At 37.5% G+C, this 27,437-nt stretch overlaps 1 protein-coding gene across 1 annotated transcript in view; it reads right to left on the reverse strand.

Moving 5' to 3' along the window:
- LOC124163032 (histone-lysine N-methyltransferase 2C-like) overlaps positions 1-27,437 on the reverse strand; it is a 155,788-nt gene that overhangs the window by 85,903 nt on the left and 42,448 nt on the right. The window contains exons 24-35 of the mRNA XM_046539843.1: positions 22,733-22,879; positions 22,417-22,629; positions 22,188-22,323; positions 21,478-21,707; positions 19,866-19,990; positions 18,626-19,123; positions 10,001-10,136; positions 7,550-7,650; positions 3,956-4,831; positions 2,985-3,246; positions 2,144-2,562; positions 764-1,061 (exon numbers count right to left, since the gene is read on the reverse strand). Coding sequence (XP_046395799.1) covers positions 764-1,061; positions 2,144-2,562; positions 2,985-3,246; positions 3,956-4,831; positions 7,550-7,650; positions 10,001-10,136; positions 18,626-19,123; positions 19,866-19,990; positions 21,478-21,707; positions 22,188-22,323; positions 22,417-22,629; positions 22,733-22,879 — 3,441 coding nt within the window. The remainder of the gene's footprint in view (positions 1-763; positions 1,062-2,143; positions 2,563-2,984; positions 3,247-3,955; positions 4,832-7,549; positions 7,651-10,000; positions 10,137-18,625; positions 19,124-19,865; positions 19,991-21,477; positions 21,708-22,187; positions 22,324-22,416; positions 22,630-22,732; positions 22,880-27,437) is intronic.

The raw sequence follows: 27,437 nt of genomic DNA on the forward strand, positions 1-27,437 counted from the left end.
CCCATCAAAAATTCCAAGTTACTAGTGCCTTATTCCTATGTTTCTCAAGTAATATGGTTTCATTTAATAAAATTTGAGAAGCGTTACAGAAATGGACTCCATGGAACAATTTCTTTACTGATCATAATGCTCAAGCTCTTTCAGGATTGCATCAAATTTTAAATACCAAGCAATAACCTTTTGACAATATCCGACTTTCCAAAGATTATTTCAACAGTTGTTTATACAATGGAGCAAAGGTTGTTCCTACACAAATTTTTTTAAGGAAACAAGAATGAAACTTCCAGAAAATGGCAAGGGAAGGAAGAAAACCACTGTTCACAATTAAAATAAACTCATCTTCCACTAAGACTTTAGTCAGAAACTCAACATTCATCAAAACAAACTGGTTAAAAAAGACAGACTTCAGGAATAATTCTATATAAAGTATTGGCCAATGAAAATGGTTCATTATTCTGGGACAAATCTATAAATATATTTACAATATAATTCTAATTAACTGCATTGTGTACTCACTAAAAATTTATGTTTAATAATATTATCCATAAAACAAGACTTTATTAAAAATTATTATCATTTAAATCCATTAGTAGCAATACTTTCACCTTTTTATTCATTGGATTAATTTTTATTATAGATGGGGTTTATTATGAGACTACAAGGTAAACAAATGTATTGGGTCATTCTTAAAAAAGGATCACAATATACCCAAATTTTATGTTAGAAATACAAAAAAAAAAACAGAAACATATTTTATGCATACCCTGAGGAAATCCCATTTGCTGACGTTGTTGAACCAGATGGTCATAGGGATCTAGAGGATTCCTGTTTTGTGAAAGCCCAGGAGAAACACTGGTAACAGAAACTGGCATTCTTGTACCAGCAGGAGTAGTGACCGTGCCAGCGGCTGCCATCACCAATGTAGATGATGACTGCAGAAGTGGGGAGGATGATGGAGGTGGACCATACTGAGATGATGCTGCCTGAACCACTTGGTTTCCACTGACCACTAACCCACCAGCTCTTTGCTGGATTAAAAGTCGCATTCGAGGATCTAATCCCTAAAAATATCAAAGAAAGACTCATCTCAGTTTTGAGAAATCTTTCGCACCAAACTTTTCTGCATCAAGAACAAGATGTGTATTTTTGACCAATAGAAATGATTCTACAACAATAGTAAATGATTTTTTAAAAACTTGATGCCATTAATTTACCCTTCTGGTTTATTGAGTAGATGCAGCAATACAGAGGAGTTTTTAAATATCTTTTCCAAAACATTGAAGGAGGCTTTTAGAGCTATTCAAAGTCGTAGATTAAAGCCAATGAAAGTTCATTCAAATAGGCCACATTGCATATCAGGTTAAAGCTGTATTTAATCTCTTTTCAAAAATTTATACTTCAATGCTGGCTCTGAATTATAGCTTGAGGGACAACAGTTTATTTATAGATGACAATCAAATTCCACCAAAAATATCCAAACTTTGGTGACTTCTTTAATTTTTAAATGAAATGCTGTAAAATTCGAAAAATAGGTTTTTTCATTGCTTAAAGCAGTCACTATATATCCAAAAAATTTAAAAGGAATTGGTCAGGAAAGAAAAGGTCAGTTTCATTGTTATGTTGAATTTGATTAGCCGCTTTGGGTGTTATGACTTTAAATTACAGATGGGTCAAATCTTTTTTCCGAATTACTACATCAATTATTACCCATAATTTCAGAATCAAATACTTGAATGCCTTATAACATTCATGATTCATTACAGACATTGATAGAGTATTACAACTTAACAACTGTAAAACTGAAAGAGCCGAAATATTTTGCTTCAGAACATATAATTTATTCTCTCTAATCTAAAATAGAATGGTGAGTTTGAATTATTCTAACTTATGCATTACTTATCATTTGAGTAAATTTTGGTAAAAATATAAAGAATATTATCATTAACTGAATACATTTTTTGACACAGTAAATATATAATAGCAATAGCTATCAAAACCTCAAAACCATGTATTTGAGACAACATTTTTTTTCTTCTTCCAGTATCAAATGTCATGAATACACTTAAACACTCATTGCATTCGAGTATTTGACAATTTGAAATGCACAAACTGATTTAAAATAAGCAGTGTCTTGTAATATTACCTGAAGACGAGGATCTATTGCTTGCACTGACTGCCTCACCACAGCTCCCCTCACCGGAGGACCGCCAACCACTGTTTGCTGCAGGACAGTGGGAAGTCGGGGCCTCGCCACCACAGAGGGAGGAAGAGGGTGCCTGAAAGTGGCTTCACCCGAGGAGATGACAGACATTGGTGCAGGGGACTGGGGAGGTAAAGGTGGAGGTGAACGCAGGTTGGGCGTGGAAGATTGCTGCTGAGGGCCACCCTGAGGTGCTCCACCTGAAACCACTACCCCCCGGCCCTGCTCAAAGGGGAGGGTCTGCACTATCTGCTGGGCTTGGTGGTGCACCTGGTGTGGGGAAGGTTGCTGCTGAGCCTGCTGAATGACCCCCCCTTCTAGTAGGGCTCCTCCGCTCACCAACAACTGTTGCCTATCTTCACCTATGTTCAAAGAGGTACAATTTCATGAAATGAGGTAAATCATGTAATTTCTCACAAAAGCATACATAATCCTTTATTTACACAAGCCTTAAAGTCAAATACTGTGACAAGAAGATAGCACCAGTTCTTGAGGAGGCGATAGTCAAACAAGAACTTGGCAACATGTAGTGTATCTAGAGACTGGGGCACAACAACGGGCCAATTCCAAATGCCCTGAGAGAAAGGTACAAGATGGGGCTTCCCAACCATGAAAGAATATTCAAGAACTAAGTGCCGTGGATATAAAAGGAAATCAACAAAAAACTGCTAAATTATGCAACAAATAATGAGTAAAAAAATCCAATCCAATGAATTACTGCACATTTTTATGCTCAGGCAAAACTAAAATGGTGATAGGAAAACAAAATGAAAATCAATCTAACCTTGCTGCTGCTGTAACTGTGATGTCCAAATCCTTTGCTGAATACCCAATTGGGAATCATTTTCAAACTTTTTAAACTGCTGCCTTTGCAAGAGATCTCGTAACTGTCTTGTAACCTCTGGTCCTTGCCCAGCAGCAGCACTGAATATTTCTGATTCGACCTGAGATACAGGCCGAGGTGTTGCAGGTTGCTGAGCATATGGATCTCCACTAGCACTCACAGATGGCCTTGGAGTGGCCGGTTGTTGGGCATATGGGTCAGACTGGAAAGCAATGTCAGGTGCAAAAATAAAAAAAACCTACCATAAGATGCACACATTGTTACACATACAATATAGAGAGAGATGTAACCAAACTTCAGTTCTCGACAAATTCCACTATCATGGTAAAACAAACAAAACACAGGGGAAGAAATACAGAATAGATTGCAATATAATTATGTCTGGTAAGCGAATAATACAACAGATATCCGTTTCAAATTGCTTAGAGAAGCATCATGAGCATCCGAAGATGGCCAAATTTTTCTCTAGTTCCAATGGCTTATCTTCAATTTTCACCCACACCTATGCAAATGATGATTATATAAATGACATAAAAACATTAATGGATCAGTAGAATCCAGATACTTTGGTAATTCTGAGCTCCTATGTTTGAGCTTCTATTCTGAGCTTCTTCCTGATGTTTCAGATGGGAAAGATCATTCCCAAAAATACTATGACAAGAAATATACTCTATTACACTAATTCCTACTTTGATGCATCTTTAGCATTGCTCTTTGAATAATTACAAATGAGGTAGACCTTGTTATCTTTCTCATTTCTCATTCCAGGGATGCTGAGAAAATCAAAATCCTGATGTCAGGAAATGCCTTTTCTGCTCATCCCTACTTAAATTTGATTAGGAAAACCATTAATTACTCCCATATCGACCATATAAACTAAGATAAAGACAAGATAAATTGCAGATAGTTACCTGCTGGACTGCAGCATGCACAGATCTCGGTGACAGTTGATTGTACAAGGCAACTTGAGGTGGCTGCATTGACTGCTGGGAGCGTGCAGGAGTTGGGGGTGGAGGAGGAGGTGGAGGTAAATTAACCATCCCCCCAAACTGTTGTGGAGGACCAGCCGCAGATGATGGTGGCTGAGGCCTCGGTGTCGGTGGGGACTGCACATATGGATCACCGGCAGGTGTATGAGGCCGAGAGGTCTGAGAACCTACTCCTTGCTGGCCACCTTGCATTCCCGGTCGAGGTCCAGGAGAGTGAGATAGAGGCGAAAGTCCATACCTGGGTCCATGCTGCGGAGAAGGCCCCCGGGAGAACGGATCACCCACCACTCCCTCAGCTGACCTCGGGCCAGAAGGGGACTGCTGCTGCTGCCTGGGGCCCGCATACATGTCGCCACCCGATGTGAACTGGTCGTGAGGGGAACCAAGAGGTGATGATGGAGCTTGCTGCTGAGGCAATGGTCGACCAGAAGCTGAGGGATGGGGGGATGCAGGTGGAGGAGAAAAAGGCTGCTGGGAAGGAGGCGGGGGAGGAGGCAGGGTGAGGGCTGCGCCGCCTTGCTGGGGAAACCCCGCAAGGCGAACATAGTGCTCCTGCTGCGGAGAACGGGCCTGCCTGGGAGAAGGCAGGTTGAGGCCTCTCGGGCCAACCTCTATTTGGTGTCGTGGAGAGGTCAGAGGTGACATGGGCGGTGGGAAGGATGTCGGTCCTGATGCTGAGCCAGGACTATGGGGAGTGAGTAGTCTGGAGACTTTGATAGGAGGAGTGAATGAGGGGCGTGAGCCAGGAGATGGAGAAGCCAGTGGTGATGGAGAGGCCAGTGGACCCTGACTTGGATCCTGATGATGTGGATGCAAAAGAAGAAACCATATTTTACATGCGCCAAACATGAAGCAGGTCTGAGATTAATGGCCAGATTTCTCAGACATAATTCAGTCATAATTTATCACTGAGAAAAATGCTGCAGTTACCAATTTTTACAGCAAAGGCCTTCCACATGTGACATGTATTTCAACGTCACACAGGCATTGCCATAGAAAACTGGCATCTCTCAGCTTCAGCAAAATATCACTGCAGAATTCAAGAAAAATTCAAAATGTTAGGTTTGAGCGCATGTGACAGTGACATCAACATGTTTGGCAAGCAGCTACATCTAAGCTTAGCTTCAATCACGAAACACCTTTGTCTCTTCACTACAACACCTACCTCAAATCAGAAAACAGGGAAATTTCTTGAAGCTACATACTCAAGATAGCTTTACTTCCTTCAGAGAGTATTTCTCTTCTTATTTACATGTAAGACATCCTCAATTTCCATCCATTGGAAAACAAAAATCATAGATTCTGATATAAATGTCTTAACAATTAATGACCAAATACAATAGCAAAAATAGGAGGCAGTCTTGATTTCACACTTCATCTGACCTGATGTTAGATGCAAGTATGTAACAGTTGAACTAAATCAAAATGTTGACTTCAACAGACCATTTAAACAATAGGGTAGTTTTCTTCATGAAAGAAAGCAAAATCTATCAATTGTCGCCTTGCTCCATAATGTAATAATTTAGTGCTAGTGATTGAAATTTAGAAATCCCAGTTTTCTTGGAAATCAAAGAACAAATTTGTCCTCATTAGAAAAAGCTCAGAATGCCCACCATTACAGCTTTCGGCCATTCTACATAACACTTAAATACTTTCAAGATATAGACAGTAACAATTCAGAACTACGACACTAGGAGAAACATGCTGTAAAACCATTTCTGGAAACTATCTAGGAGTGAAAACTATCCTTCGAAGTGTAAAGTAGTAGTTTTCATTATGAAACCTCATATGCGAACAACACACCATTTTGCTTGCAAGACCTGGCAAATAAATGAAAAAAATAATTTGTGTGCTAAAGAACACAAGAGCTCAGTTGAGACTGGTTCAATATAGTGTGTTATGTGCTCTCTCAATATGATCACATTTAACATTGAATTGAGAATTTATTTATGTTCCATTACATGCATTTCATTTACCAAATTTATCTGAATATAGTCCCCACTTTTTTCAAAAAATGCCCATGTTAAAAGTAAAGGGGGGACTATATTCAAGCATATTTTTTAAATTTTTTCCCAAAATTGATGTCTTTCCTCAAAATTAGGGGGGGGGGACTATATTCAGAGAAATATGGTACTACTTCATTTCACATTTCAGTCAAGAAAATCCTATCAGTTTTTTCACGATTATTGTGACGAACCTAGTATAAACTTTAATATTTTTAACAAAATGTTAGGGTTTTTGGAGAGCAAGATGACTAGCTTTAGATTCTGTTTGAATGAAAGGAAATTCAAAATAAGTGAGAAAGTGGACTTCATGACCTAAACCTTGTAGAGTATCATACCATAAGTCCAATTGATGAGGTACAAGCTTCAAACTGTGGCACTCCTTCATTAACTTTGATACTTAGACGTTGGAAGTAAGCCTCTTCATGATGCAGAATAGGATTCTAGCGTTAAAGTACAGTATCTTTAACATCAACATAGATTCCATTAGACATCTTTCAATACACCAGCTGCTTATTTGACATTTGGCCCTTCAATGAATCTGTAAGTATCAGCCAGGTAGCTCCTTTTCAATGATCTACGAAAAATATCTTCCAAAAATTCTCCTGCCAGACCTTCTGATCCCTTCCATAGTTATCATCCAAAAGACTACCAAACCTCCATCTCAACTCATTAGAATTAACAAAACTCTTCAAATCCCAAGTACTTTCCCAGGATTTAAAATATACTTTCCTCTGATCAGTTGATCTCCAATCAAAGCTTAATGAAGATTTATTTCTACTATTCACTCCTTCTCTCACCTGCACTAACAATTTAACATAAAGCTCCTCCATAACTTTTTCTTAGAACGAGTGAATGCCGGTAAATGGTTTAGCAACCACAAATTCAGCATTCACATTAACATAACATAATTTAATATTTACTTGCAGGCTGGCCAACTTCCTATTCCCACTATTACCTTCTCCCACATTTAGTTTGAAATTAACTTCATCTTAGGTACCCTCTCTACCACCTTCTGGCTTCCTTAACAAACTTTTAACTGTAGAAAATGGAACACACACCTCTTTAGAGATTTTAGTATCGAAGTGTAAATATGGAGCAACATCTTTATCCCTTCGATCTACCCTGCATCACATATCTTCCTTCCCTGATGCCCCACTCACTTTGCCTCAATTGCAGAACACAATCCCATCCGCAGTGTCTTCATATTTTCCTCCCAAATACGTAAACTACAGATGAAATACCAATAATGCTTCCAAAATTCTTCCAATATTCCACAGCCTTAATTCTGAGGCAAAACAATTTGCCTAAGTCTTTAAGAAGGCATTATTCTATACACGATTTGCAATACGATTTATTTCAGGCAAATTTGAAGACAGGAAATTTAAATGCACCATATGATAAAATTTCTAATAGCAGCATGAAAGCAGCCAATCCAACATTTATTATCATTATTTTTGTTGTTAGGCATTAAATTTATCATATGAAGAACTGTAGAAATTTATTCTCTTACCTGTCCTGTAGCAACTTGAAGTTGTGTCGTCAGCGATGTTGAAGGTTGATCCTGAGGAAATGGACCTTCCACTGATATTTGTCTGTGAACTCTGGCCATTGCTGTAAGTGGAAGTCATCATTTGTTTGAAAATCTACGGTTAGTAAATGAAAAAACCAGATTGTGACCAAACAATGGGTTGAATTAAACAACAGCCCAGGGTAAAGTATTGCACAGGAAAACGGACAAATTATATCATGCATATTGCTCCAGACTCAAAACAGTAATAACATAAGAATTAATACTGCTTCAAGAAGTCTCCAAAATTTTGCTAAGACATGTAATTCAAAACATGCATACTGACTTGTCATCACACATTTTTTTAGTAAGAATTTCCCATTTCTATACAATTATCTCTGTTCAGGAGGAAACATGAAAAATCATATTTCATCATTTTTAGCATACATAGTAGACTCTCGTTAACATGAACTATGTTATTATGAAGTTCTTGTTTTTCCTAAGTAAATCATTGGTCTCGATGAAAAGACTAATCCAATATAAAGTAAAAGAAACCTTATTAAGATGTTATTACGTTAAAAATTTATGTTATTATGAAATTATAACCTCAGTCCAGGTCCCAGCAGCTATAAAATGAACTTTATTAAGAAGTTCCACCGGTAAGCAACGGCACTTAGAGGGATATGCACTACTCTACGTCATAATCATTGTGCTACATTTTAGTTCTGCTTATTCACTGTGCCCAACAGTGCCAAATATGGTTATTTTTAGTAGGAGAGAGTAGGAGATACTTTAGTAAAACATACTTCAGTATCCACGCAACATCACATAATAAGCTTCATTCCCGTGGAATCATGGGGACCCACTTATTACCGATCGTAAATTGGCCATATAATAAGTTCTCTTCTGAAGAACACTAGACTTCCAGAGATAAACACATTTGAAAAATTCAAGCATGCTCAAAATTTCAATTTGGCACCTATGGGGTAGGCCAATGCGATGCATTGTGGTAAAGAGAAACTTGCACTAAGGGCACAGTCTGAATAAAGTATCAATTAATCAATTAATTCGTTGTGAAGTCAGGAACTGTTCAGCATTTGGCCTGTTCTTTTTTTCACACTTTGCGATGCCTTGCACGGGTTTATCAACTAACAAATATGGTCTCAAGGTAACAAGGTTAATTATATTATCTCTATGGGATTAAAAAATTAGCAAACTACTTAATATTTGAAAAAGATTAAACCAAAACATGACGTCAACCTGACACTATGAGCTTATTAATTGGTTTGGCTGAACTGCTGAACTACTATAAACAGGACCAAATTAAATGATGCCAGAAATACATCGTGTCTGGGCTCATAATTATCAAAATATCATGCAGATTTATAATTTGCAATATATATGATGCTATGAAATGCTGATCTAAAAAACATATTTTGGTTCTACCACTAGAAAGAGGTGCGCCATAAACAGAAATAAATATTAGCGCAGAAGGGGGAAAGAAAAACTAATTATTGATAAAATTAAATTATTCTCCGGTTTCTGTCTGGATAAGGCACTCAATCTACCTCCCTCTGCCGACTGTTCAATCGAAGACTTTTCCATCATCATCATGGCTGTTGTTGGTGTGAGGTGCTGTGTTTATAAAATTGTCTCTCTTCTTCTCTGCAGACTTTTAAAATGAAATGCTCCGCCCTTTCCACACTAATATTTATTTACGATTACAGTGCGACTAATTCTTAATGTTAAAGCCAAGAAATTCTTCAACCTTTCTACTAATTAATTGAAATCATTTTCATTCCTGAATCTCTGATGACGATGGGCGAGTTGTTCATCAAAACATTGAAAGGAGATATGGAGGACCTGACCTGGTGCGAAACCCAAGAAAACTTTACTGCATAGATTTTGCATGCCATTCAAAAAAGACAAAAGACATATGGAATTCGGATAATATTTCACGCAATATCGTTGCTGAAGGTGTAAATGTCATACATGAATTAAACACCACTCAAAAGGAAAAACGCAATTAGGAAGAAGCACTTTGATTTATTAATTTTATTGAAAGCTGCTTAATGGTATCTAGTCAACTTTTTTGAAAAATCTCTCCAATGAAGGCTGTACTACAGCTTTTGTCTTCCCTTGACAGAAGAGCCTATAGCAAGCAGTGCCTTTCTAAAAAAAAATCACCTTGATTTAAGTCATCACTGCCCTCGATCGTATGCGTTCGTATTGTCCGCATATTATGCCATATGAAACAGTTGAATGTTGGGATAGGATGCCCAGTAAACACTGAGGGAATTTCAAAAAATTACAGACAAATGTTCGAAAGTCCACATTTAGCGTACGAAAGACTAGTAAAAGGTGTCAATTTGGAATGTGCGAAAGTGTGAATAGTACGACAGTCGAGTGTACAAAAGTCAACGACCGCCTGTATCAGCAAATCTTTTGTCTCACCTTGAACTCTCTGCTCTTGAATATTTTGCTGCTGTTGCTGAGCTTGCTGTTGTCTCAGAGCTTGTAGTTGTTTCCATTGGCGCTCCTGCTCAGCCTCACGACTACTCTTCTGCTGCTGAAGAATTTTATCCTGATCCTAAAACAGGAATAGCAGTTGGGTAACAATCAAGAATTACACAGAAATATGGTCACTTCTTCATTAAAATGGTGACACTAAGATTAACAGGTCTATAATCTGCATTAATCAACATTAATAAGATTTAAGACATTCAATGATTGAATAAGATAGATGCACTCTCATTAATTCAGGCAGGCAGTGAATAAATAAACAGAAAAGATTTAAAATATGATAGTCCTTTTAAAAATTACTGTCAAAACTAAGAGCAAAAAAACTTTCAACCTGCAACATAGACTGTAAATAAATTATTTTCACTGAATGGGAATGAATTCTGATAATTCATTGAATGTAAATGTGATTCATATTTTTTTTTAAATAAATGTTAATATTTTAATTCAAAAGCAATGTATTCAATATAAGTAATGTCATTAATGTCACTGAGTTAATAGCAGGCTGTGCATACCAGTCCAAGAGCTGATCATTCACCTCTCTACAGTGAAACCCAATAAATCTATTCATACAAGCACAGTGCGGGAGAACTTCTCTTCACCTCTCGACTGATGTCTCAAAAGGATTACTAAACCAGAAAATACCAATGAAAACGTTAAAAAAATTAAGTATGCCTCACAGTTCTATGACTGCTGAGAGTATAATACACTACACTCACAAGGAAGAGACAATTTACTAGACCCAATTAAAAAGATATGAATGCTTTTCATTAGAAAGCCACAGTAAAAAAAATACCTACGGAATGAAATTTTCTTCTCAGAGCTAAATACTCAGCTAGCCTTAAAAAATCTATCAGTAACTTCAAAACTTAAAAAAATATAATGAATTTGTCATCCCCAGTCATCAATACAGAAACTTCAAAGTTTTACAAACTGGATAAGTCTACAAACTGGAATTCAACTTCTGTCAGCAGCCAAATTTCCACAACAATCAGAAAAACTCACTTGGCCATGAAACTATGCAACATCATGTCCCATACACCGATTTATCAAAATACTGCATAGCAATTACTTATCTTAAATTCAAAGATGCCATATGGAAAGAATAGAACCACCAATTTGAGCCCACAACCACCCAAAATCAACGTTTTCTCAACGCTAATTTTAAGGTGTGCTTTTATTCTATGATTACCATAGGAAACATGATTTCTAACACTAAAAACAAATTCAATCCACAAGTCAAGAGCACAAATTGTGTGTGAGATAGAGAGAGATAAGGCAGTATACACAAAGGAATTTAATTCTTTTCATTGGGGCAAATAGGTTCCAACACAAAAACTAAGGAAATGCCTTTACGAGTGAAGACATGAAGATGACGAGACCGAGTGGAAACGCAAACTACAATCATCACATAACCAAGTAACTACCCCGCCTTTGCTTTGAGGCAACAACGTCACACGTAAAATTGGACATGTTCATCCCTTGCTCCCTCGTTCATAGCCTCTTTGCCAGAGGGAGCATAGAGGAGGGAGCTGGCTCCATTCCCTCCACCTCTCCTTTGCGCTTCTGCTGCCCCTTCCTTTCGTTGAGCGGTCTTCTCATTCTGTTCCCGCACCTTGCCTCACTTGGCATTAATGTTGTTCTAAACATTGTTAATAGTGTTGCAGATTGCACAGTTGCAATTTAATTTAATGATATACTGATATAATAGTCTTTCATAGGGTGGTAATATTTTTATTGAGATAATGAGAACTCAATGTATGGCGTGTGTGCACAGTGGTGTGAAACTATATCGAGGAAGTGCAAAATCCACTTTATCACTATTAAAGAATTACAAGTGAAGCACAAGTAGGTGTGTGCGATGAGAAAGAGACAAAATTCGAGGGAATTGTGGGAGAGGAAAATTTAAACTCAGTCGATTCTTTATCTGAAGATTGAAACTTGCAGTGAACCTTTGATTTTACATCAAGTTTCGTTTTTACGCAGTGATACTCAAGTCCGACCAGAAAGCATAAGATATTGCAATGATGAAACTTCAATTTTACATCTTTTCTTGATTTACGGAATGTTTTGATTTTGCACAGCATCACCCCAGCCCCAAGAAGGCCACTAATCTTTATTTTACAACAAGAAAAACCTCAGCATTGAAGATAATTCTGATCTCAATATCATCTACCTGTTGTCAAGTTTCTCTAAGAATGCATGCTTACAGTTGGGTTAAATAGACTGAATCAAAGCATAGGTATTGCATGAAAACGCACATCGAATAAAGCTAGACTGAAAATAGCAACGGTGCTTTCCATTTACAAACCATGTTGCTCCAAATCACGTTCCTACGCAACTACTTCATATACTCCATATGTTGATCCCATATGATTGTCTACTTGGGGCTCCAAGGTCATTGCCCTGCAACAGATTATATCGTCTACACTAGATGCTCATAACATAAGAAGCGTTCCGAGGCCCGACAGGATAGTTGGGCAATTTCAAAAAGATGTACAACATTGGCTACCAGCATGAATGTGGAGAAGAAGGGAAAATAGATGATAGCTTGGTTGGCAAGTGGCATCAAATTAATGACTCAATCATTGAATCATTTGCACCACAAGGCCGATAAAATACGGATGAAACAAGTCTCTACAGGAAAGCTCTTCCTATCAGAGCAATGTATCATAAAGGAAAGAAATGTCATGGATCTCAAAGAAGCAAGGAATGCCTTACAGTGCTTCTCACCACAAACCAAGATGGTATGTAGCGACAAATTGAAACCTGTAATTGTTAGTAAAGTTCTTAAGCTGAGATGCTTTAAAAATATCGGAATATTTTTACTGCCAGTTAAGTATCATGCAAATAAGCATGCATGGATATCTGTGGAACTTTTTAGGCAATAATTTTTATATGTTGAGTGGAAATGTGCCAGAGAAAATCAAAATGTACTGCTAATTAATGGTACCATTCATAAAGTGGATGGCCTTGAACTAAAGAATGTTAAATTATTATTTTTAGAACCAAACACCACAAGCAAGACACAGCCTTCGGACACCGGAATCATATGAATCTTTAAGACTATGTATTGCAGATACCTTCTCCAACATTACATATGCAACAGAGATAAGATAAAATATAATGGCACATTATTTTCTTTTAAATATGTAGATCATGCCTATGTGTATATATGTCATTTCATTATGATCATGGCAAAAGCATCTCAGAGGCAGCTCCTTGGACTCCTGCATGCTGTCAGAAGCATAGCTCCAGCATGGAACAATGTTTCAAAGGAAACTCATAAAAACTGCTGGATATCAGCAGGTTATAGGGAGGTAAAAGACAATATGACTGAGGAGACCATAAATAGTCCTTCTTCATAAGAGGATCTACTTGCTAATGAACTTGAACAGTTAAATCAAGTTTGCCCGATAAACCCAGCAGTTTAATAAACTACCATGTGATAGATGAAGACTTGGCTACAAATGAAGAAACAGTGAGAGCAGATTGCACACCAGCTTCGGAGCTCGAGGAAGAGAGTGATGTAATGGATGACAGTGATGCAGTGCTTGTCAATCTTTCCCATAGTGATATTAAAGAAGCCTTCAAGTATTTGCACAATTTTTGTTATGCACATTCATATATCAGTGAAGGTCAAAACAGATGGTAAAAAAAATTGAAAACATTAATGCATTAGAGGCAGTTGTGAATAATATATTTGAGAAGGGTTTGCAACAAAGTAAAATCAAAAATGTTTTCACCCAAATAAGTGATTGTATAAAAAAATATTTTTTCATACATCAGTAATTTTCTTATTTATTTATAATTTTTATAAAAATATTTTTTTATACATCCCCATAAGTCAGAGCTTAACAAAAGTGTATGACTAAATGCTCTAATAATGAAGTGCTATTTTTATCCTAAATAGTATACTCCTCCTCAACAACAACTCTTGATTTTACACTGATTTTACGCAGTGCCCATATTTTGGTCCCTCCAACTGCGTAAATCAAAGTTTAACTATATTTTCATTTCTAAACGCAAGTGAAGCCGTTTAGATCCTGAGCGCATAAAGGTATTAATTTTTTTGTATAACTTGAAAGCAAAGACACTTGAATAATTACTTCGTTTTATAGCAGGTAATTAAAAATGCATTTGGATCCAAAAATATCTGAAGATGTGACTCCTGAAACCAAGGATCTAATCTGGATCAGGATACGAAAGAAATGCTGGATCCATCCATTCCTAGTAAATATGTTAAGATTTTTTTGGAATGAAAATCCACAAAAAAAACTTCCCTATTTGACTTTCGCTTGAACCCACGTCCTAACCTCTAGATCGCCAAAACATCAATAAATTGGCCTGAAATGTTTTGCTGGTGCTGCAGCGGATGGCTGTAAAGGAAGCCATGAAAATTGTAGTGCATAGGGACCATCTTAAAATCATTGAATTTGAATAACTACGGGCTTCCTAGAATAGCAAATTTAAAAACTGTATTTTCATTGCAAGAGGGCGCAGCATGGCAAAAATTGATTCAACACATGCCACCATGCTCGGATGCAAGTGGACATGGGAAGTGTCTGTATGTCCTGAATCCATCCGTTACTAACTATTCAGAGTGAGTGCTGAGTCGTTTCTTGGAGAATACTTTTTGGTTTTATGTAGTTCGTACAAAATAAAATCCATTATTTATTGGTGGTATACCTATAGGTATTAACCCTAATTTGATGAGGAATTTTAGGATGACACATTGTGGCAGTGTAGAGAATTCCGAGTTTTGAACAGTGATTTGAACTTAAATCACAGAATTGGTAAAAACAACACCTATTTGTGGCTTGAAATTAATGACGCAGCAAAATGATCGAAAAACTTTTCCACATTGTGAAAAAAGTCCTAGTAAAAGTCAAATACCCTACAAATCATGTACAAACCAAAATTATGATTAAAATCGTGAAAATTCACATTTGCAAAAATCAAGGAGCCTTAACGACACACAAAAGGTTAGAATGAATGACTGATGATTAAACCAAGCATCCTATGCATGTCTTTCTTAAAAAGAACACAGACACAAAAATAACATAAACCATTCTCCATTTCTTCTGGCTAATTCATTAGTATTAGTTAAATGAGACAGTCATTTTGTGGCATTTTTTAGTGTCTCCCCCCCCCCAAAATTTCTGGTACCCCAGAAATTCTTCCGAATTCCTCCGAACTTCCTCCGAACTTATCCGCAGAACTTCTCCCGCTAAGGACTTTTCGCGCTAAGGTTTTTTGCGCAAAGGATTTTCACGCAAAGGCCCTTCGACTCAAAGGCTCAGAGACTCTAAGTCTCAGAAACTCTTGTCTCCGGAAAATCCTGTCTCCGGAAAATCCTGCCTCCGGAAACCCTGCATCCGGAAACCCAGCACGCGGAACCCAGCCCCGAACCCAACCATACCTGCAGAGCAAGACTTATATAGGACTACTGCGGAGGAATACCAACTCCTTGGCAATTAAGGGGAAATGGGTGCTGAGGCATCAGGTTGCAGCTAGGAGAGAGAAGTATTACCATAGTCCTATCACTACTCTCTCTCCCTCCAACACCTCACCCCACTATCTCTCTCCCCTCCATGTTTTCCAATGAATTTCCCTCTGATTCGACTGATGTCTCCTACCCAGAAGTTTGAGGGGAAAATTCCGGCCTGAACGCTGTTTCCTCCAACCCCAGGTGGGATTACCTGATGCTTGGCGGAGCAGCCTGTCAACAGGGGGTGATACGCAGCTGAATGAACATCGCCCTTTTTACCCCTCCACTCCTTGGCAAAATCCCTCCCCTCCACCCTGTCACGTCGTGAAGAATGCAAGCTCTCTTTTGCTCGGGCGCCGGTGGTGGACGGATGGCTTGACTGACATGGGTGATTTTAGAAAAATTATACAGCTTGTACTTAGTTTGGTAATGTTTCCTATGGGATCTTTAGTTTTCATCGTTGTTTTCTGTAATAATTCTGATTTTGAATACTTCTACTTCAAATAGATATTGATTGAAAATAACTCGTAATTTTTGACATAATTTTGTTTCTTGTGCGCTGATTTTCTTGTTTGTGGAGTCTTTCCCTGAACCAGCTTGTGACCGACGATTGGAGTTCCCTATGTCTGGGGCTTACATGCACAATCTCCAAGATTTTACGACGTAACGCCACAATTTTTCAACACGATTTTCTACACAAATCCTCTGGAAATATTGCAATGTCTCATTTAATTAATATAAACAACTTCTACCACATCTTGGTGCCTATCATACATGATAATAAATTAGTAATTCTCATGTGGGGAAATACAGACTGCCTTGTAAAATATGAATGAGACAGCCTAACTTCCACAACATAAGAGTGGATTTGGAATGAATGATCACTTAAAAAACTAATTTCAATAAATGATAGAATAATGTCCTACTGTTTTTGTGAACTATATTCCTTGATGTCAAAAACCCATGCATTCCATCTTCAGTAAACTCTTTATTATACGAAGCCAGCAGGCCTGAAAAATCGGCACTTTGTAACATTGAATTTTGTAATTTCAAACCGTTTTTTAAGCCATGAAAAAATGTTTGCTTTTGTTTCCTCCAACTACTTTGGTTTTTCAAGGCCTTATTTTCACGTTTTAGGTTATTCTTCACGAAAGAATTGAGAAAACAATGCCATTATTAAAGATTTTATGCTGTCAAAGTTCGCTAAATAATTATGCCACCCTAAACTTCCTGTATATTGTAGTTAAACATCAATGACCTTAGCGCAAAAGAAATTACCCTCCATCTTAGAAAACTTATAACATGATGAATAACAAATTTTTACACAAAAATTTAATTTTGAGAAGTCAGTAGCGAAAACCAACTGGTATGTACACTAAAGATAGACATTTGTTTCAAACACCTACGCAGTTTTAAAGGCAGGCTGCAGAGTCACCATTAATGTATCCCATCTGCATTATATCTGCATCCATCAGTTTAAATTCCGAATTATTTCCATAAAACAACTAATTATTTTGCACAAATTATTGAGAGAAAAATAAGTAAACATGACCATTAATGAAGAGGAAGAAAATAAGAAAGAGATAACTCTAAAGCTAGCATCAAAAGACAAATTTTTTCGACCACAGTAAAAAAACTGTAGATATACACACCAGTCCACTTAGTTGAGTTCTATGATAGAATTCCATTACTAATAATGCTACGATATTCATTGAAAATCGTAGGGTCTCAGCAAAAACCAAATTGGTCAATTCCATATTTTGTGATTTCATTAACGCATAAAGTTCATTAAAACATTCCCCATACTTTTAGATTATTATTACTGCACTACGTATTTATTGCACTACAGTTATGTAAAATGAGTCGAAGGGTAGAGTGGAGGTCCCAAAGAGTAGGTCTCATCTCTCATTAAGCTGAGTTATGAGTGGTAGTGGCATGCCGTAGTTTATTGGTGAGAATGCAGCCACTTCCTACCGCCTTCATCGGATATAGTCAATTTTTATTCTTTTGCTTGAGAAAAACCTTGCCAACTATGGTCGAAATTTGTTTGTTTTTAAAGAAACATCTGCATCAGCTATAGCTGACAATAGGTTCATAATGGTTAATGAGGGATGAAGATAGCTCTTTTGAACAACACATTACTTCACTGAATTTAGCTCAAGAAGAAAAATCTGGAGAAGCAAAGCCAAATAAAAACGAAGTGGTAACATAATTTAGCCAACCTGGTCCAAAACAACTACTCAGTCATGCACCAAAGATAGCATTTATCCCATTTAAAAATAAAATATTAGTTATCACATATAGACTTTTGTTTCTTGACTTAAAAATTAGAAACCAACAAATAAACACTGCAATTTAGGTAAGCACTACAGCAGATGCACAATAAAATTTTACAGCCAAATTTCTACAGTATTTTATAATAAGTGTTTGATTGCCCTTTTTCCAAGACCCATTGTAAAACACAGAAAATGGATAATCATTGCTGGGTAGCAACTTAAAGCCACTACCATAAATATGGGAATACGAAGAAGACTGGCAGCTGATCACAAGAATTATAATCCTATCAGAAACACATCCACACCACATCAAGAAGAAAACGTGCATCAGAAACCATGGTAACCAACCACCCTCTTTAGCTACAATAAAGGACAAACTCCCTGGTACTATCAGCAAGATTGCAATAAAATCATAAAACAGTACAACAAAAATCATGTATCATCATGCCTGTTAGGTACCAGAGCACCAATGAAGCAGACAGCATGATCACCAAGTGCGACTGGAACAGATCTCAAAAGAGCGACCAAAATGGTGGCCTCTTGGTGAGCAAAGGGAACAAATAAGGGAGGGTCCATAGGGTAGTAGGCAAGAGATACAAATAGGATCGCGGGAGGGAAACTCGCAGATGGAGCCAACAGGAATGCCCATTTCTTGCATGCAACCAGAATAGGCAGAAATAAGTGAACATAAAAAGACTACAGAACACCACTTCAAGAAGAAGAGGAAGAGAAAAAGGAGAGAGAGTAAGAAAAATAACACATCAAAGGAAAAACCTTGATCACTGAGCTCACCATCGATGCAGGGAGATCATATGTTTCCTGCCCTAGGGATGGGAGGGTTCTCATGATTTCAGAGGGTGTCAGCACTCGGATTTGCTGGTCACTATTGCTCCCCGACAACAACCGTTCTACCGATGGCTGCCCCCCGTCCCCTGCTGGCCTGGGCGGTGACCCCACTGTCCCAGGCCCCCCTGCTGGAGCCCTCAGCAGCGCTGCCGTCTGTGGGCCAAGGGGGGTCTGGGGAGCAGGGGTGGGCTGAGACGATGATGGTGTGGGGGAGGGGACAGATGTGGCCACAGGTGTCGGTGGAGGCACAACGGCAGTGGCAGCAGCGGAGTGGACTACTGTCTGGGGAGGTGGCGTCCGTCTAGGGGGTTGAGAGGTCTGGGACGGTGGGCCCAGAGGGTTTGGGGAGGAAGTCGGGTCAGGGGTTGTGGTCAGGGTAGGCCGCTGGCCAGGAGAAGCAGTCAGTTTTAAAGGGATCGACCCAAACATAAAATGCGTTGTCCCCTACCCTCAAATGTCATTTGAAACACTTAAAGGTTTCATCACAATGACCAGCCATATCAAACATTAAAGCATCTCACTTCCCAGCATAAAAGAACTTTTATACATCTATGGAAATATATTCATATATCTTGATAGGGATGGAAACTAAAGCAATTCTGGGATCACAACACAAAGCACACAATTAAAATATCCCCAAGAGCAAGATGATTCAAGTTTAGCACCCACAATAGCACTGAGAACACACACAATGGACAAGGAGAAAAGCACACTGGTTTCTGAACAAAACAAAAATTATTCACAGAATACAAAACAAGGGTCTTTGGAGATAAGTGATCCAGAAGTACCAAACAGTACTAACTGTTTGTAACGTGTTACACACCAGTGCTCTAGTCTATAAAATTATTATATGGATACACCAAGCAAAATCTTAACTATGCATTAGTTTTATCATTAGCTCAATGCATCAGGAGGGAGCCTAAATGCTACTATCAATAAGGCTACCAAACAGTGCTTTAAGAGAAAATGAGGGATCAAAGATGACGAAAATAGTTGCTTCTCAATTAATAAATAACGGTCTTAAATGTGCATTATGACATTATGTTTACAGCTAAAGTAAAGCATTTGCCCTTAAATTGGCCAAATTGCTTTTGTGATTACTATAAGTGAAATATATTAGGGTTTGCATTAAGCATGCATTAATTAAATCAGCTATCTAAGCTAATTTGCAATTTCAAATCATTACCTGCTGGGATTTCTTCATGCGTGCTGCAGTTCTGTTCTCACGTGCCTTTTGCAAATATGGTGCTTTTTTGTCCTGAGGTAGAGCCCTCCATTTCTTCAGAATCTGCTTACATCTATCTGACCAAACTAAAAATAGAAAAGTAATTATCGTTAGTGACTTAAATATTAAATAGTAATCATGAAGTCATTATTGTATGAATTAATATAGTGACATTTTAATAACAACAGTAGGGGATAATTGATGGGTGGTTTATTAATTTCACTGACTCCATTATCATGCGGGAGTCAGACATAGGCGACTGTAATGAAATTAAGTTAACTATTCCTTGGAATAAAAATATACAGCCTCATTCCAGCCATTAGCAAGAGTTATTTCATATTAGCAATTTGATGCCTCTCTTCACCATTTCATTGTCAGTAAGCTCTAGCTACAGATATCTTTTAAATTTTTTACTATACAAAGTCTCGGTGGCGGCGGGGTAACGTTCTCGCCTGCCAAACAAGAGGTCGCGGGTTCGAGTCCCGCCTGGGTAGGTTTCCCCGGTCCAGGGCATGGTCGTTTGTGTACGTTTACTTGTTACATTTGTTGAACACCCCAGTGTAAAATGGCCAATAAGAGCTGTATCCGGTGGTTTGAGAATAAAATTTAAAAAATTTAAAATAAGCTTAACAGCAGCAGATGAATTTTATAAATGGCAAGGGCTTCCTCTTTTCATCAAATAGTCTGTTGAAGTCTTCAGTAGCTCTAAGGAAAATGGTCATACAGCATTACAAAACCATCCACAATAGTATACAAACTCCGGCAAAAAAACTAAGGTGTGGTCAAAATAGAGGTATGAAAGCATGAGAAGCTTTATTGATTGAGCAAATGGGTAAGGAAATCAAACAGGATTCAAAGAACAGAAAAAGTGCATCACACTCAAAAGACCAGCACCAATTGTGGCCAAACAGAAACTCAAGAGGGGTCACAGCTCAGATATTGAAACAAACGTACGCAAGTTAATAACCGGTTAATGGGAAGAAATTTGACTCCCTAGGGTAATTAAAAATTCTCCCACAAAATATGCTCAAAAATTTTCCCAAACGAAGAAACATTATTAAATTAAAAATTCCCAAACCATTTTCCAGGGGTTGTAACCCAGAACCTAGAATTTGCTCACATCCTTCCATCCTTACCACCACCAAGGTATGACATCATACTCACTGTCACATATTAAATAGGAATGCAAACATTCACCACCTCTTCCACTCATCCCCAGGAACACCTTCCCCGAGGAAGCCCACACTTATACTTGCTAATACATGGGTGCCCCCAGCTCAAATTATGTAAGATGCAAGCTGAAGTCTTGGACCACCATTAGCAGCTGCACTCAATGGTTCACCAAAAAATTGAAATTATAATTTCTACCATTCTTGCCCATTTTACAGGCCTCTTAATTCTGCTACAATGTCAAATTACCTGTTTAAAATTCTGATACCAGAGTTTGAAGAATAATATACGAAATACAACAAATTTTACTTAAAATTAAAGACAAAAATTTAAAATCCTTCCAACCAACAGAAGAACCATTTCACTGGCAACACAATAAAACAGCTACAAGATAAAAAGCTACCTGGGTATTCCTTTTTCCACTCAGCATGGTTCATGTTGGCATAGAGGACAGCAGATATAGTGGCACCAGCTCCAAGATTCTCATCGGCTTCCATCTTTTGATTGCTTCGCTGATTATAGGAAGAAGGAACATCTACGGATGTGCCAGATCCATCCCCAGTCCCAGAACCATCTGCTTGTGGAACCCATGGACTTGGGGGTTCGGAGAAAGCTGGACTGAACTGTGGACTACTGCAAATACCCAACATACAGATAGACAATTAATTCAGGGTAAGTGAGGAATTCTCAGTACAATATTCCAATGCAAATTATATACAAGAAGACAGCATTGCCACCAAATAATACTTAATATAGACACAAATTACTTCTCAACTTTAAAATTATTCCAGATTCCTAGACATGTCATCAACATTTTTTACCCATTGAAGCCATGATATTAAGAGTTAATATAAAACCGAGAGACAACTCATTAATAACCATCAAATGTGAATGAAATCAGGAGCCAGAATTTTAAAATCATGTCATAAACAAAAAAATTGATCAATAAACAATATTATTATAACTAGACATTGCAGTTGCAATCATAGATAAATAGTATATTCTCTGACTGTAGAGCTGACCAAAATTTTTTAACATGCCCATCACACAATAATTCAATTTCTTGAATAAATACAAATATTGCACAAATAATTACTTAAAAAATGAACTTACTTGCTATATTCAGAGTGATATGGTGATGGAGGAGGGAAGCTTATAGGAGAAGCTAAATTCTGCTGCTGACCTACAGATGGCAATGGCCCTCCTGTAACTGGTGGCCTGGGAAGTCCTAAATTGGCTGATATTCCACCTGCAAGAAAAACATGCACCAATTTAGGAAAAAAATCATAACAACTATTAATTATTGATTAAGTCCTAGAGAAAAAATAATGAGCAAAGGTACCAGTGCTAGGAGCATGAGATGGGGAGACAATTCCATGGCCAGGTGCCGCTGAGGCTCCCCCAGGGGTTCCCACTGATGCTGAAGCAGTTGCAGTAGGAGCACCACCAGGGATTGGACACAATGGGAAAGATGGCTCCTGTGACTCTTGGCTCTCATCTGTAAGAACGCCTTTGAATATTTCTTCCACATCCTTGCTGTCCATATTGGGAAGACCTAGAAATAGGATGAGTCATGGCCAAAATGAAGAACATTCAATATTATTTAGCATGCATGCAGGGAATTAAATTTTCAAAATTGATACTTAAGGATAACTAACCTGTGTCTCTGACCATGGACTCCAAATTGAAGTGAGGACTTAGGATATCAGTAAGCTCATCTTTTTGGCTGACCCTAGTCACTTCACTGCCTCCTTCATTTATTGAAAGGGAGTCATTGAGATCTGCATCATCAGGTAGAGTAGAATCTTGAAAAAAAAATTTAGTAAAAAAATTATACCCAAATTTGATCACTGGTTGGCATCTAGAAAATACTTTGCTTCTAAAATAGAAGGATTTTCTATCAAATCGACAGCACATCAACAAGCTCAAGAGAAAATTACGGCATTATTAATAGTTTCAATGCAAGAATACAAAAGTTAAGAATTAATTGATGTTCTGTTTATTTGATTTTCTATTTAATAAAATCTCGAGATAATTATCAAAAAAGTGTCTTATAAAGCTAAGGAATTGTTATAAGATGTTTTTAATTATTAACTTTTAAGTATTATTTATTATTAAATAGTAACTATCATATTTACTAATTAGGGGGAGCATAGTAGTCTATTGGGTATCGTGCTTAGTTGTTGATCGAGGGGTCCTGAGCTCAACTACTGGATGAAGCCTTCAGACGCACCAAAATTAAGACCTCAAAGTGCAAGGTATCCCAGGCCTGAGGCCAATTCACACACCTTTGGCTATGTTCACAGTGAACTCCACCCTCCCCGAACCAAACCAACCTTTGGGTTGATCACTGAGAGAGTAATTTTATCATAAAAGAAGAGCTTTACTCATACCTTAGAACAAAATCATGCCTCATGGCAAATAGAGATTGTATGCAACCCATGACACAAAAAATTAATATAAATACATATACACTTCAAAGTTTGAAAGAAATGAGGAACATCCCTATTTTAATGGGGCAAATACTTATGGAGGGGAATAGGGAAATCATGGAATTGTAGAAGACCTCAGACATCCCTGTGGTTCGGCTAGCAGGATTAATATGAAATGATATGCTGAAGACCCTTGCCCATCATCAATCTATCCGCAGGTTTCATTGAATACCAATGAAACAATGAGGCATACTACAATCAGACAATTACACAACCCAAAGATAGAGCAAACCACTTATCATTATGCCAATCAGAGCTAATCACACAATAGACCCAAAATGTGTGATATTAACTGATTTCAATACAAAATACGTTATTAGAATTCCACAATAAATTTAACTAGCGTCATATAACACAAGAAAATAGTCCCAAGCATCAACTCAATAGCAATTAAAATCACAAAAGAGAGTAACATCACATACTCGAGTTATCTAAATAAAAGTTTCTCTTATTATTCATTGAAAATCAATTAAAACTTAACAGTTTATTCTAAGGATGAGTCGGTTCTTAAATTTTTTCTGTTCTCTGTACCGGTCTGGTTCTCCCCCACCGGTTCTCGGTTCTTGATACTCGGTTCCAAGGATGAACTCTTATAATCTGAATTCATGGCAAATTAAACAATCACAAGAGGTGAATGAAAATAATTTCACTGAAAAAGTAAATTAGCGGAAAAGCTCTGTAAAAGAAAACTTAAGATCGTCTTCATAATTTTATTTGCCAAGTAAAAAAGTGTAAGTAACACGTTGTTAAAGAATGTGTGATCAACCAATACGTCACATTATATCAGGCAGCCACTGGTTCTTTCTCCAGGTTTTGATTTTTTAAATCCAACATTTTTACCCTATCTGGGTCTAATCTATCCTTTTTATGACTGAAAACTAGAGATGTGCAAATAGTATCCACGAATACTTGAATACTAGAAACTATTCGATATTAGAAGTCTCGAATAATTATGCTTGAAGAACGATCTCAAATACCTCGAATACTTGAATTTCGCACCATACACTGTCACACACACGTCGTTTGTAGTCGACTAGGAAATAACGTAAAGAACTCTAGTTGTTAAGCGCATGCAGTGTCATTTTAGGCAAGTTGACGAACTACATCAATTCACAGATAAGGCCTGTTTCACATGGACGCGGGCAATCTGCATTCCATGCTACGCGTGCGGGGGATGGAGAGTGGTCGCCGCCGCTGTTCACGTAGGCCAGGGTTGATAAAAATCATGATTTTTTTCAAAAAAATCATATTTGTTGATTTTTTTTATTTTAATCAGATTTTATTGATTTAAATCGGATTTTATTGATTTAAATGAGATTTTTATGATTCTCCATTCATCAAAAATTCAGTTATTTGCAAAACTAATTATTTGGGCAGCATATATAGGAGAATGATCGTTTGCAGAAACAATAAGAGGCAACATACTCTAAACTTAATACAACATTAAGTCAATCAGGGGAGAGAACTATGGAAATGCCAATGATATCAAATTAAAAATTACACCAGCATAATATAAAGTTGCCATTGGAAGTATCAAATGTGCAATATTATGCGGTTCTAAAGCATATGAAGTTAAGAAAAATTCCGTAATTGCAACTTTGTATGGTGCCTACGCTTAGCAGTTAAATCAGAAAACAATTTTTTTCAACGGATACACTAGTATTCTAACCAAAGCCATTTTTTAATTTTCATGTTACATGCATTCCTACAGTATCATTTCTATCTAAGAGCCACCATTGTCCTGATAACTGTCAATTCATTGTACTAATTAAGAAATAAAAATCAAAATTATACACATACAGCTTCCTTTTCTTGACTCTTTAAAAATCAAACATATAGATCACATTATGATTTAAATCACCTGATTTTTTTAAATAAAAATCAAGTGATTTAAATCGTGATTTGAATCATGATTTAAATCAAAGTGATTTAAATCAATCAACCCTGACGTAGGCACAGACGAACAGACACGGAAGTTGTTCACATAGGCACAATGTCAGCTGCGAGTAGCTTTCCAAGGTAGAAGAATGTCATACTGCCGAGTGCAATTCAAGCTATTGCTGTATACCTGGTAAGAAAAAAAAACAGAAGAAAAGTGCCCGTAAAAGGAGGTTTTGGGTGCACCCTATTGTGGCACGAAGAACATTAAAAGCCACTTTAGTGACCAAATTTACTGAACTACGCGCTGATGAATATAATTTTTTCAACTATTTTCCCAGTGTAAACGCGGCGGTAAATTTCCCAGGCGGACGATCTACAGGGCGGAGGGACCACATGGGTGGCTCCTCCGCATGCGGATGGTCCGTACTCATGAGTAAATTTCCATTAATGTCAACTATATACGCGAATGTAGCGTGGACCATCCTCGTCCTTGTGAAACAGGCCTAAGAGTGGTGAATAGATAGATATCGTTTGACGAAAGGGTCCGAAAATGATTAAGGAAAAACTCTGAAAACCCCTGATTTCCACCTCAAAACCCTTCAAAAAAATTGAAAATGGCGGGGAAAAAAATCGACTTTTGGGATACCTTATGTCACACATTCAGCTATTGCTCCCAAACTCTTTCACTCATCGGAAAGATCATCATGGATTCGAATACTACAAGGATGTGGGCTTCCCCTGAATTCAGTTTTGTTTCTCTATGCCGAACGACATCTCCACAATAGCGCGTCAAAGTTGAAAAAGGATCAAAATTTTCGTTAAAATAATAGTAAAAAAATGGTGGGTCTCGCTGCTGACTTCAACGACCCCACTGTGGGCCCCTGGCTGAATGCATACCATCTATACACCAACATTCAAAAAATTATTTTCACTACTCCTCAATCTAAATTCATCCAGGATGAACCCACACGATTGAACTCTCTTTTGAAAATGATGAGGCATCTTCTGGAACAGAAGCAAGAAATAACATTAGCTGCCTCTAACCTGAGTTTTAATGTAGACGTAACTCTACCACAGTAGGATGCTATCAAGCAATTGATTAATGTTCTGGATGTTTTTGAAGTAGCAACATTTCTTGCAAGTGAAAGTACACTCACAGTTTCTTAAGTTATCCCCCTAGTGAATACCTTTATTAATTTCCTAAAAACTAAGAAGTTTTTGCAGAGTCATCTTCAAGGTTTCATCAATAATTTGCTGTTTTTCATTTGAAGTCGGTATGAATTTCTGGTAAGAATAATTATTCTCTTTTGCCACATTTCTTCATCCACAATTCTAAATCAGTGTATTTAACGATTCAAATAAAGTTGAGATGATAAAAAATTAATTGGCTTTAGAGATGACAAGTCCATCTAAGCAATGTCACCCAGCAAAAACAGATACCTTGCGAAAAGTGCAACCAAAAATAGCTAATGTAGAGCAACAACAATCAATGTGGGGAATTATTCCAAAACAAAAAAGTTGATTTTTAAAATGTATTTTATGTATACAGCGAGTCCTCGTTCTACATCACCCCGTTTAATGTCATTTCGCGATAACGTCACGAAAATTTTGAGACCGTCATTCGTTTATCGCACCTTCGCTTCGCGATAACGTCAAGGCTTTTAAATTTCGCGCAAGAAAAAAATGCGAAGCGGCGGGCGTTGCAGGTTATTCGTTTTGTCGGCGGTAATACAGTCAGTCTAAACAAAGTGTAAAACGGTGTGTTTATTGTTAATTGCGATTACGGTTTTAGCAAATTTTCTGCAAAATGAATTCTTAGGTAGGTGCGCAGGGTTTTACTTGACATAATGGTGACCTAAAAAGTGATTTCAAGGAATTTTTGCGAGTAGAACTCTGAGTTTTTGTCGTCACTTTATTCGCCGTGTTCACAATAATTTTGCCTTCTGTAAGGGCCCCCGCGCACTGACAACTTTTACAAACCAACTATTTA

The sequence above is a fragment of the Ischnura elegans genome, chromosome 1 (genome assembly GCF_921293095.1).
Source record: "Ischnura elegans chromosome 1, ioIscEleg1.1, whole genome shotgun sequence".
In the NCBI taxonomy this organism is placed as follows: Eukaryota; Metazoa; Arthropoda; class Insecta; order Odonata; family Coenagrionidae; genus Ischnura; species Ischnura elegans.